The 13,587-nt window shown below is 41.3% G+C and overlaps 1 protein-coding gene across 1 annotated transcript in view; it reads right to left on the bottom strand.

Annotated features, from left to right (window-relative positions):
- Positions 1 to 13,587, bottom strand: part of Igbp1 (immunoglobulin (CD79A) binding protein 1) — a 37,929-nt gene that overhangs the window by 17,875 nt on the left and 6,467 nt on the right. Inside the window, exons 3-5 of the mRNA XM_013031623.1 lie at positions 10,113 to 10,311; positions 7,052 to 7,131; positions 3,892 to 4,004 (exon numbers count right to left, since the gene is read on the bottom strand). Coding sequence (XP_012887077.1) covers positions 3,892 to 4,004; positions 7,052 to 7,131; positions 10,113 to 10,311 — 392 coding nt within the window. The remainder of the gene's footprint in view (positions 1 to 3,891; positions 4,005 to 7,051; positions 7,132 to 10,112; positions 10,312 to 13,587) is intronic.

The following is a 13,587-nucleotide window of genomic DNA, read 5'->3' as shown; positions in this document are numbered from 1 at the left end:
GCAGCAAGATTATGTAACCTTTTGCCCTTTCTTATGGAGACTTTTTGCTATAAAAGTTTTTTATCCTCTGCATTAAATCGCACTCAGCGCTCAGCACTCAACATCCACTCCTAATGTGTGTGAGTTGTCTGTTTGCCATCTCCCCATCCTATTCCAGGTTCCTCCCCTAGGTATCCTCCGTCCTCCGGACAGAACCCGGCCCGCGGCAATGTATACTACACTATACTTCTTCATTATCCACATACCAGGTCTTTTACCCTTTGTAATATATGTCACTGTAATCAAATCTTGCTTAGCTTTTTTTATTTAGTTTATCAATTGCTTTTTTCCTCTTAAGAAGACATTTTCTGTGTCTACCCATTCTTATCTCCTTCTATCTTACTTAGCCCTCTTTTCTGGAAGGACTGTTTTCGCCAAAGTCATCACCACATTTCTGTGTTTTACTATTCCTGCTTTTATGGTTTTTCTGTGATTATGCCTTTTGTCAAATAAATTTCAACTCACTTAAAATATTATAGGAGTGGAAGGAGACAACATTGTAACTAAGTGCTGGTAGCTCATAGCTGTAATCCTAATTACTTAGGAGGCTGAGATTTGAGGACCGAATTTTGAAGCCAGATCAGGCAAAATGGAGAGATTCTTATCTCTTACGAACAAAAAGCTATAGGTGGAGGTGTGGCTAAGTGGTAGATTAGCAGCCTCCAGTAAAAAAGCTAAACAAGAACAAGAGGTCCTGGGACTAGATTAAAAAAAGATAACACACAAAGAGTTAACATTGCACTCATAAATAGACATGTTAAAATAAAATTCCCTGGTACAACTAATTGATCCTATTCAAAAATAAAAATAAGGGCTGGGAATGTTGTTTAGTGCTTGCCTAGTATCTATGAAGCCCTGGATTTGATTCCCCAGTACCACATAAACAGAAAAAGCCGAAAGTGATACTGTGGCTAACGTGGTAGAGTTCTAGCCTTGAGCAAAAGCAGCTTAGGGATAGTGCGTAGGCCTTGAGTCCAAACCCCAAGACTGGCAAAAATAAATAAATAAAAACCAAAGAAACAAAGATGCTAATGACTAATACAACACAAACTTTCCTAGAATTAAAAAGTACAAAAGACTCATTATGTAAAAGTATACTATAGGAGGATACTCTTAGGGGAGGAACACAAAGATGCAATGTGCTTCTGATAATATAAAAATGTACTATATACCTGAGAATGTCCACCCAGAATGACTAAGGGCATGGACATCCTAGCAAACATAGGTGATTTCTTATAAACAAACTTAGATTGCCTTCAAACTTTTCAATACCCAGACTTAATGCCAAGATAAAAGAGAGTAGTAAATATTTAAGATAGTCAAAGGAGAAAACATGAACCAAGGACATTTATCAGATGGAAATGGACTTTTAAGTATAATATACGCATATATGTATGTACTTGAAGGAACTCAGGGAAGGTTGTTCCCACAATCCCTTCCCAAGCATAGTGGTGAGAGACAGAGATGGAGAATGCTATGATGATTACCTGAAATACTTATTTTTAAAATCTGGACAAAATGAGAGCTCAAATGCCTATGTCCTCAGAAAATGTAGATATAGTACAACTTTGTGAAAATAAAAGAAATGGGGAAAGCATATTCTCGGTCATTATATTGGTGGCAGTGTTAGTGTAATTACTCCAAAACTCTGAAATAAGATCATGTAAATGTGTATATGTCAGATAGTCTAATTCTACTCTCTATCTTTGTAAGTTAGAGCTTTGTTTGCCAGTCCTGGAGCTTGAACTCAGGTCCTGAGCATTGTCATGAGCTACTTTTGCTCAAGGCTAGAACTCTACCACTTGAGCCACAGCACTACTTCTGACTTTTTCTGTTTATGTGGTACTGAGGATTCAAACCCAGGGCTTCATGCATGCTAGGCAAGCATTCTACACTAAGCCATATTCCCAGTCCAAAAATTAGAGCTTTTAGCATGGAAGAGGACAGATGTAATTTAAAAGACTTTCAGTTAAAAAAAATATGGGGTTGAGGATTTAGCTTAGTGCAAGAACACTTGCCTGGCAAATACAAGGCCCTGAATTTGGTCCTCAGTTCTGGGGGGAAAAAACTATAAATAATACTACATTTCAGATATTTTGGAGGGGTATCTTAAACATTTTTTGTTCTCTTTTACCCTTAAAATAATCTTGATGATTTTCTTACAATTTTGAGATAATTTTGAGATTTATTTCACATATATAAAATTAATCCACTTAAATTGTATAGCTCAGTGATTGTTTTCTTCAATTAACCACCAAAAGACCAGCAGTGGCACTGTGGTTCAAAGTGGTAGAGCACTAGCCTTGAGCTGAAGAGCTCAGCGATAGCACCCAGGCCCAGAGTTCAAGCCCCATGACCAATCCTCCCCCACCCCCTGCAAAAAAAGAATTCTAAGTACCATTTTTTCCTTTGAATTATGGCTTGCCATCCATTTTATGCCTGTTTTGGTTTCCTAGTGCTTTGGGCAGTATTTTTTAGAAATACTTTAAGTGTGTAGCTGTTACACTATGCAGCTGAGCACCAATTGCTCATGCCTGTAATCACAGCTAATCAAGCAGTTGAGATCTGAAGACTGTACTCAACCAGCCTTGGCAGGAAGTTCTATGAGACTGTTAGCTCCAATTAATCACCAAAAAGCCAGAAATGGAGCTGTAGCTTAAATAGTATAGTGCCAGTCTTGAGCAAAAAAGCCCAGGTAGATGCTTAGGCCCTCAGTTCAAGCCCCAGAACAGGTATGTACATGCATATACACAGTCACGTATACACACACACAAAAAAATAAACAAATACATAAAATGTAGGTGCATCCCCTGGGAGCATTTGCTATTAAAAGATACTGCCTAGATTTTTTTTTTGATCATTCATGGGGCTTGAATTCTGGACCTGGGCGCTCTCCCTCAGCACTTCAGCTCAAGGCGAGCACTTTAACACTTGAGCCACAGCACCACTTCTGGTTTTCTAGTGGTTTATTGGAAATAAGAGTCTCATGGACTTTTCTGCCCAGGCTGGCTTTGAACTGTGATCCTCAGATCTCAGCCTCCTGAGTAACTAGGATTATAGGCATGAGCCATCAGCACCCAGCTCTGCCTAGAATTTTTTTTTGTTTTTTGGGTCTGGTCATGGGCCTGAACTCTGGGCCTGGGCTCTATCCCTCAGCTCTTCAGCTCAAGGCTAGTGTGCTACCACTTGAGCCACAGCACCACTTTTGGCTTTTTTTTTCTGCTTATGTGGTGTTGAGGAATCAAACCCAGGGCCTCATGCATGCAAGGCAAACGCTCTACCACTGAGCTACTTTCCCAGTCCCTCTGCCTAGAATTTTTAAATCTAGAATCTTTTTATGATTCTGAATCTTTGCTCAGATCAAAGGAAAACAACAGCTAATCAGTTCAGGCCAGCTTGCCCCTCCACCAACTGGGGCCACTACCTATGGGAAAGTCTTGCTGTAACTCAGGCAGCCCTCTTGAAAGCCATCTTCCCGTGGCTACCACTCAGAAAAGAGTCTTGCCTGTTTCAAACAAACCTATCACAATCTGAACTGTCTAAAGGAGGAATAAAAGGGGGTAGGAACAATACAAAACAGCCACTCATTGACAATAAGCAGACAACCAGTCTCTGGGTCCTGCTGCTCATTCTTCTGAGTGGGCTTTATATCCTCTTTCTTAAATAAACTCTTTGCTACTTCACTATAACTGTGCTTGCTGGTCCTAGGTTTATTTCTATACTACCAGAGAGAAAGAACCTACCATGCTTGTGTTTAAAGATGACTTCTGCTCCTTAAGAGCAACAATATCTGGTAAGAATCTGTGAGAGAATAAGGAACCATTAGTATATTTTCCTCCTACCCCTTCATACCTGATGTTGGACTGGCAATTCCTTGATCTGGTAATGCTTTGAATTTCTGATGTTGCTCATACCAGTCACTCACAGTCATAGTTGCCAGGCTTGGATAACCAGATCCAAATACTCTGAAAAAAAAATCACACTGCATTTAGAAAATTGAAATAGCACCATTAGAAAATCGTCTTCAAGTGGGTACCAGTGGCACAACAGTGGCTCATGTTTGTAAACTTAGTTATACTGCAGGCGGGGGAGGGGGAATTAGATCTGAGGATTGTAGTTTGAAGGCAGCCTGGGTAGCAAAATCCACCAGACCCTTATCTCCAATTAACCACCAGAAAACTAGAAGTGGTGTTGTGGGCCAAAGTGGTAGAGTGCAAGCCTTGAGTGAAAAAGCTCAGAGACAGAGCCCAGGCCCTGAGTTCAAACCTCATGATCCAAACAAAACAAAAAAGCCTCTTCAAGCTGGGTGCTGGTAGCTCAGGCCTGTAATCCTAGCTACGCAGGAGGCTGAGATCTGAAGATCTTGGTTCAAAATCAGCCTGGATAGGAAAATCCATGACTCTTATCTCTATTAAACCATTCACAAAAAAGCAGAAGTGGCATGTGGCTCAAGTGCTAGGCTTGAGCAAAAGAAGCTCAGAGACAGTGCCCAAGCCCTGAGTTCGGGCCCCAGGACCGACAAAAAAAAGCCTCTTCACCTTACCATTACTTAAAGATGACATTTTTTTTTGTTGGTCATGGGGCTTGAACTCTGGGCCTGGGCGCTGTCCCTGCACTCTTAAGCTCAAGGCGAGCACTCTACCACTTGAGGCACAGCACCAATTCCAGTTTTCTAGTGGTTAATTGCAGATAAGAGTCTCACAGACTTTCTTACCTGGGCTAGCTTTGAACCATGATCCTTAGATCTCAGTCTCCTGAGTAGCTAGGATTACAGGTGTGAGCCACCAGTGCCCAGCTAAAGATAACGTTTGTTGTTTTTTTTTTTTTAAAAAAAACTTCACTTTGAAACCTGGTGCTAGTTGCTCATGCCTGTAATCCTAGCTACTCAGAAGGCTGAGATCTGAGGACTGTGGTTTGAAGCCAGAGTAGGCAAGAAAGTCCATGAGGCTTTGATCTCCTATTAATTACCAGAAAGCCAGAAAGAACCTGTACCTCAAGTGGAAGAGTGCTACCATTGAGCAAGAAAGCTCAGTGACACCATCCAGATCCTGAGTTCACCCCAGGACCAGCCCCAGAATAAATCTCTACACTTTAATACTGAGGTGTATCTGTATTAGTCTCATCCTCTACCCAGCTATTTTCTATGGGGTTATACAAACTCTGGAAAAGATGCATAAAAGAGCATATACAGGCGGGGTGCTGGTGGCTCACGCCTGTAACCCTAGCTATTCAGGAGGCTGAGATCTAAGGATCACGGTCAAAGCCAACCCAGGCAGGAAAGTCTGTAAGACTTATTTCCAATAAACCACCAGAAAACTGGAAGTGGCCCCTTGGTACAAGTGGTAGAGTGCTTGCCTTGAGCTGAAGAGTGCAGGGACAGTACCCAGGCCAGAGTTCAAGCCCCATAACAGACAACACACACACACACACACACACACACACACACACACACACACACACACCCATACACAAAACACACACACACACACAACAAACAAACAAACAAAAACCAAACATATACAGGGATATACAAGGAGGAGCATTATAGTCAAGAGCTTTCTTTTTTTGTTTTTGTTTTTTTTTGGGGTCCAGTCATGGGGCCTGGACTCTGGGCCTGGGTGCTGTCCCTCAGCTCTTCAGCTCAAGGCTAGCACTGTGCTCTACCACTTGAGCCACAGCGACACTTCTGGCTTTTTTCTTTTTGCTTATGTGGTGCTGAGGAATCGAACCCAGGGCCTCAGGCATGCAAGGCAAGAGCTCTACCACTGAGCCACCTTCCCAGCCCTAGTCAAGAGCTTTCAATAGAAGACAAATTGCCTAGGGTCATCATCCAATAAGCAGTTCCTAACACCAGTGCTCCAGGGAGCAATGAAGCCATGTGAAATGGGAATTTATAGTTGGTGCTTCTTTAAAGTACAGAGAAAGCTGGGTGTTGGTGCTCATGCCTGTAATACTAGCTACTCAGGAGGTTGAGATCTAAGGATCATGGTTCAAAGCTAGCCTGGGCAGAAAAGTCTGTGGGACTCCAATCTCCATTTAAACACCAGAAAACCAGAAGTGGCACTGTGGCTCAAGTGGTAGAGTGCTCACTATGAGCTGAAGCATTCAGGGACAGCGCCCAGGCCCAAAGTTCAAGCCCCATGAACAACAACAACAACAAAAAACCCCAAAACAAAACTACAGAGGGGACATCTGTAACAATGAAATAGCTGTAAGAACTCAAAATTAAATTATAAACAAAGGTGCGAAGAGTGGGAAAAATCAAAAAAATTGTAAATTGTTTTTGTGAGTGTGAGTGTATGTGTGTGGGTGTGCGCGTGCTTGCTCCCATGTGCCTGTCCTGGGGTTTGAACTCAGGGCCTAGGCACTGTCCCTTAGCTTTTTTGCTTAAGGCTAGCCCTCTATCACTTAAGACACAGCCCCACCTCCGACTTTTTGGTGGTTAATTGGAGATAAGAGCCTATGGATTTTTCTGCCCAGGCTGCCTTTGAACCATGATCCTCAGATTTTAGCCTCCTGTAAAGCTATGATTACAGGTGTAAGCTAACAGCACCTGGCTTGTTTCCTTATATTTTTCAAACTATGTAAAAGGAATATCTGGGGCTGGGAATGTGGTTTAGTGGCAGAGTGCTAACCTGGCATGCATGAAGCCCTGGGTTCCATTCCTCAGTACCACATAAACAAAAAAAACTGGAAGTTTCACTGTGGCTCAAGTGATAGAGTGCTAGCCTTGAGCAAAAAGAAGCTCAGGGACAGTGCCCAGGTCCTCAGTTCAAGCCCCAGGATTAGCAAAAAATAAAAATTTAAAACAAAGTATAAGGAATATCTGGGAAAAACATGGATAAAGTAGCAGGAAAGCTGTTACTCCTTTTATGAAAGAACCGCCTTCATAGGTGAAGCCCTGTTTTTAAAAATGCCCATTCTGTGTGTTCATCATACAGTGTAACAGAACCATACAAACAGAGGCTGCACAAGCAATTACCTTCCAGTTAGTAATTCCTAGTATACCTACGTTGCTTGGGCCTTGTTCCGAGTGAGGATGAAGGGTTTCATTGGAGGTTTTGCCTGAAGAGATGAGTGAGAAGTTGACACCTAAGAAGAAAATTAAATTCAGAGGTGAACTTGCCATTTTACCCTCCCTAAATGCAAGATCTGACATCTTCTGGTGCCAGAAAATTTTGGGGATTCAAACTTTATTCCTTTTCTATGTACCAGTTTTTAATATACAATTCTCTTGAACTGTCTTGAGTACCTTGCTAAAAAGAAAGTTCCCCCAGGAATCTTCTTACCTCAAGGAAAAATATTTTTTAATATTTCTTTTTTTGGACAATATCACCCCTTCCTTTGCTTTCCCCCAGCTTCTCCCTCCCACAAAAAAATCATTACTTGCTTTATAATAGCCCCTTTGCTATGGTGGTCAGCTTTCCTTGTGGTTTATTTGGACTCAGAAGCCTTCTTGATATGACCATATAAAATGCTCATTGAAATGAATTCTAAGAAATGAAAACAAGGATTTTTTTAGTGTACTGTTTTCAGGGTTTTTTTTAGTTCTTTGGTTTATTCCCTGTTGATACTTTTTTGATTTGTTTCATTGTCTTGTATGTAAGCTTATCTGATTTGGGGAAGGGGAAGGGAATCACAGAAATGGTGGGACAAAGGATGAACCAATGCAACAGTGATACTCACTAGACACCATGTTGATACTGAACTTTACAACTTAACGGAGATGGGAGTGGAGGTGGTGGGAAGTGGAGAAAATGAGGGAGAGGAGTACCACTGTTCAAAAAGAAATCTACTCACTACCTTACTTATGCAAGTGTAACTTCTCTGTACATTACTTTATAATAAAATTTAAAAACTAAAATAAAATAGCCCCTTTGAAGAAGATTCTAAAGCCTACTTCCATAACCCATCAATTTTCTGAACTGAATCTGAAACTCTTTTCTTCAGCCTGGCCTTCAGTAAAGTGAAACTATTAAGATTCCTCTAGGACCTTTTCCAATATAATTATGCTATTGTCAAGAAGTCCTGGACAGGCTGGGAAGGTGGCTCAGTGGTAGAGTGCCTGCCTTGCATGCATGAGGCCCTGGGTTCGATTCCTCAGCACCACATAAGCAAAAAGAAAAAGCCGGAAGTGGCACTGTGGCTCAAGTGGTAGAGCGCTAGCCTTGAGCTGAAGAGCTGAGGAACAGTGCCCAGTCCCAGAGTTCAGGCCCCATGACTGACCTAAAAAAATTTTTTTAAAGGAAAAAAGAAATGGTTGTTCCTACATAAAAGGGGAAGAACAAGATAATTTTTGTTTTTGTTTTGTTTGCTTGAGTCAGTCAAGGACCTCATATTTAGGACCTGGACACTGTCCCTGAGCTTCTCATGCTCAAAGCTAGCAATCTACTACTGTGAGCCACAGTGCCACTCCAGTTTTCTGGTGGTTAACTGGAGAAGAAGTCTCACAGACCTTCCTGCCTGGGCTGTCTTTGAACCATGATCTTCAGATCTTAGCCTACTGAGTAGCTAGGATTACAAGTGCAAGCCACTAGTGCCTGGCTAAGCTAATTGTTTTGTATAGAGTCTTATGAAAATATTTCAAGGAACCATACCATTTTAGGGGCATGCTGAAACAAAGTGCTTAAAGAAAAAGAATTTCCTTGGTTTCTGGCTCTATCATTTCCAGAGTGTATCTTACTACTATAGTGAGATCATTTTTTAAAGTTTAAAAAAATTATTATAAAGGTGATGTACAGAAGTGTTGCAGTTATATAAGTCAGGTAATGGGTACATTTCTTTTTTGGACAATGCCATCCCTTCCTTGGCTCTCTCTCAGTTTTTCCATCCCATCCCCGGCCACAAGTGTCTACTGAGTACCAGGGCTGTATTTGTTGAGAGATCATTTTTTAAAAACTTCCTACCAAACAAAGGGGGGACAGGGCAGAATCCAGAAGGGTCCAGCCTCACAATGGTAGAAACCTACTCATCTAAACATGTTTAAGGGGCTCTCTTTATGGTCTTCCAATACCAAACTATTTATTCATTGATTCTATAATGCGAAGAACGATGCTGATGTTATCCTTAGATAAGAGCTCCTGGGATAATTTGCACGAATCAAATTAAAAAGAAGTTCCTCTGGGTATTTAAAATAATGTTTGTGACCAGCTGATAAGTTTCAATGAATTTATGTTGGAGTCAATACCAAAGAGCATGTAGCAGCAGAGCCTACTGTTCTGCAGTAGCTCAGAAATGATGCTGTGATCTTCAACAGCAGCCAAGGCTGTTCCATCAGACTTTCTTTTCCGGCATTCTGTGCATAAAGATGAAACCCTGTTGTGGTGTCTCTTTCTTGAGTGATGTACAGAAGACTGCATCATTGTGGAAGGCAAAGTTCTAATTCCTCTCCCAACCTAAAAACATTCCCTAGCCTTTTGTTTCACTTTCCTATTTTTACTCTTTTTTCTCTTCTCTAGTTCTATTTTTCATACCTAGTCCCATCCTACTCTTCTTCCCCTGTATTATAGTAGATTTTAAAGGTCCCCTGTCTCCCGTCAGAAGCTGTGACTTCCTAGAGCAAAAATCAATGTTAATTTCAGGGAAGTCACTGCGTTCCAGAACATGTCACAAAGTTATAATTAATTAGAAATGTGTTACAGGTTAGAAAGCTCTGTGCTGGTGGCTCATACCTCTAATTCCAGCTTCTTAAAGAGGCTGAGATATGAAGATCATGGTCCAAAGCCAATCCAGGGTAGGAAAGTCTGTGAGATTCTTATTTCCAATTAACCATCAAAAAGCCAAAAGTAGAAGTGTGCTTCTAATGGTAGGGTGCTAGCTTTAAGCAAAAAAGATGAAGGACAGTACCCAGGCGCTGAGTTTAAACCTCAGTACTGGTACAGTACAGCTTTTTTTTAAAGCAAGCCCTGGGGAACACTTGTTATAAACTAAACAGAAAGTTATCCTAGTGAGCCATCAGCCTTTCTCCATTCGTTGTAAGAACAACATTGACTTTATGGAGACATACAGATTTTTAAAAGATATTCAAATCTGACAGCAGTTTCCCAAACTATGTGGGAAGTGGCCAGGCTTACCTCTCTTGGAGAAGAGTCTTTTTCTTTGAGGATCCTTATTTCCTGGTCAATGCTCTCCATCTCCTCTAGGCTGATACCAATCCACCTCCTAAGGTGAAGGAGGTAATACTCTCGAACACGCTCATCATCTGCTTGTCCACTTTCCACAGCAGATTTCAGTGCAGACAACCTCTGCTCCATCTCCTTCTTTTGCTTGTATCTGTTCCACAGAAAAGCATTACCCATGAGCTTAAAAAATAATGAGCAAAAAGCCACGTGTGTATGTGTGTGTGTGTGTGTATGCGTGTATGCTGGTCTTGGGCCTGGGCTGTCCCTGAGCTTCTTTTGCACAAGGCTAGCACTTTACCACTTAAGCCAGTGCTCTACTTCCAGCCCTTTGGGGGTAGTTTACTGGAAATAAAAGTCTCATGGACTTTTCTGACTGGGCTGGCTTTAAAAACCACAATCAAGATCTCAGCCTCCTGAGTAGCTACAAAGTAGCTGACTCAAAGTAAGATTTCTATCTTTGTAAATATCCAGGTAGTGAGTATAAGGATTTCTACCTTGGCAGGAAACATTGTATAACCCAGATCTTGCCACCAGGCAGTTTCCTGGGACAAGGAAAGGAAGGGCCTAGCAGGGGCTAAAAATCACTATGAAGCTAGAGAAAGGGAGATGTACCTGATCTCAGCAAGTCCTGCCCTATGTTTCAAGATTAGAGTATCCTATCAAGACCTGATTAAAACAACCCTCAGTAGAATGGGGACTCAGGATCACATAGTACTTCCCATAAGGCTTTCATATGAAATGTCTTCAAAGAATCTTAGGATTCATTTGCCTGACACTGATGGAGGACGTCCTAAATAATGATCATCTTTTCTTCTGGGATAAACATTCCTAGCACCCTAACACATCTTTATCTCATTTTAAGGATCCTAACCACCTGAACTGCCTTTTTTCTCCAAATGCATTCTAAATAGGCCATCTATCATTATTCCAACAAGTACCTCTGAAGTACCAATTATGTGAAGGCTCTTTTAGTGCTGGAGACAATTTATAAAAACAAGTCCTTGCTTTCATGTAGCTTTCACCCTAGTGGTAGAGGGGCAGTCATGAGTGGAAAAAGACTCTGTGTGTGTGTGTGTGTGTGTGTGTGTGTGTGTGTGTGTGTGTGTGTGATTGCTAAGTGTTCTAAAGCAAGGTCAAGTGTACAGAATGATGGTGTGGAAGTAGGAATACTTGTATATACAAGCTCAGCAGGAAACAGCTCTCTGAAGAGGTGCCATCAGAGCAAAGCTTCAAGAAAATAATGAAGCAAGCCATAGTGACATTTAGAAGAGTTGTCTCAGAGGGAAAACACATAAAAAAGCCCCAGGGAGGAAGTGTCTAGCCTAACATTTTGGAGAAATAACCAGAAGGCCATTGTGGCTTGAAATGGAGTGAAGAAGACTGATAGGTAATGAGGTGGAGAGTGAGTCAGGGCCTTATGGGCGGATCCTGTAGGTTATGACGCAAAACACTAAACACCCTGGAATTTGAGAGATGGGAAAGCCACTGGAGTCTTTTGAACAAAATATGTGACATAAAAAGACAAGAACTAAAAATATGGGCCACTCTGAATGTTGCATGGAATAGAGCTGCAAGAGAAGAATGGAAAGTAGGGAAAGCAAGCAAGGGGAATATGCCATAATCCAGGTGAGAAACAGTAACTTGAAGTAGGAAGATAGAAGTAGTAATAGAGGGGTAAGATGTAGATGTATTTAAAATATACAACAGGATGGTTTTGCGAATGTATTGAATGTGAGGGCTTGAGCCACAGAGGAGTCAAGGAAAAATGAAAAGATTTCCAAAGCAAGCATGATAAAATATGTCTGGAACCCCATATCAAGACTCAAGGATCAGAAACTCCTCTACAGGTGCTCACATCAATAAGGTCTTAAGTCTCAAGTCCATGGAGTTCAGGACAAGGTGGGCGATTCCTGTACTCCTGGAAATTTTATACAGAATTCTGTACGATTTTTTTCCTTTACTCTTTGTGCTTTTTTTTCTCGCCCTTCCCCATCCCCCACTCTCCTTTCCCTCCATGCTTCCTTAATTTCACTGGGGAGAGATTTTTTTTTTTATGAAATTATCAAACAGGTCTGTGACCTATGTATCTGAATCCAGAAGTACTGCTCCGGAGACACTACCATTAAAGAAAAACTTTTAGATTCTTCTTTTACTCATCAAATAGGTACTTTCTGTTATGTTATCCCATCATCAGAAGTAGTTTTCTGAGTAACATGATATAAAGGTTAATTCCAAGTTCATGAATACTACTAAGTATATTACTTGAGCATGTTTAACCAGTCCTACTTTTACTACTACCTTCTTTCCTGGAGTACCAAAACAAAAGGAAACCACAAGGGCTATGGGATGTATACAATCCAGTATAAATTCTACATCAGTTTAGTGATCCTCTGAACAAGTTTCTGTGGCTTCTTTCTCCATTGTCTGTGTGTGTGTGTGTGTGTGTGTGTGTTGGCTTCTTTCTCCATTTTGTATGGGTGTGTATTGGTACTGGGGTTTGAACTCAGGGCCTCACACTCTTGCTTTGCTTTTTCACTTGATGCTTTAACCATACTTCCACTTCCCTCCATGTTCCTGTGCACTTTTCCACATACTGTTTCCTCCATTCCTTCTCTTCTACTCCCTTCTACGATTTTGCTCTTTTTCATCTTTTAGACTTCTTGGTTCCTCAATACCTGTTCATTCAGGCCAGTGTTTTTTATACCCTGTTGTTTTGGAAAAGAACCTTGTATTCAAATGAGAACTTATAAGGAACCCCTGTAAGCAACAAACATAAAATATGCCTTGGTGAAATCAGGTGTGAGCTCCCATAACTACCTAGACACAGTGGCAGAATCTTATGGCCCCAAGATCCTAAGTGATGTCACTGTTCTAAATTCCCCATGGCAGAACTTAACATGGAAACAGCTCCTAATATCCTAGAATCTTATATCTGGTAACCTTTTTGAGCATTTCCCTTTTTTATTTTTTTAGGTCATGGGGCTTGAACTCAGCCTGGGCATTGGAGAAAAGAGTCTCATGGACTTTCCTGCCTGGTCTGGCTTTGAACCGTGATCCTTAGATCTCAGCCTCCTGAGTAGCTAGGATTACAGGCCTGAGCCACCAGTGCCTGGCTTCCCTCTTTGATTTCTAAGCAGCTACAGAGAATTGGAAATTACAACTTTGTTTCAAATGGGTCAACTATCAATATCTATGTAATTTGACTCTTTTTGGTCATTTGTGTGGAGACTCCATGTCAACATAACGATTGTCAGTTGGCCAGATGGTAGGTGACATTTGATTTCCCTCTTCATCTTAAAATCTCTGTACTTTCACCTTCGTCCTTTATCTCATCTTTAAAAAAATTCTTTTTTGGGGGGTCCAGTCGTGGGGCCTGAACTCTGGGCCTGGGCGCTGTCCCTCAGCTCTTCAGCTCAAGGCTAGCACT

This window comes from Dipodomys ordii, unplaced genomic scaffold (genome assembly GCF_000151885.1).
Source record: "Dipodomys ordii isolate 6190 unplaced genomic scaffold, Dord_2.0 Scaffold142, whole genome shotgun sequence".
Classification (NCBI taxonomy): Eukaryota; Metazoa; Chordata; class Mammalia; order Rodentia; family Heteromyidae; genus Dipodomys; species Dipodomys ordii.
This window is presented reverse-complemented; position numbering and strand designations above follow the sequence as displayed.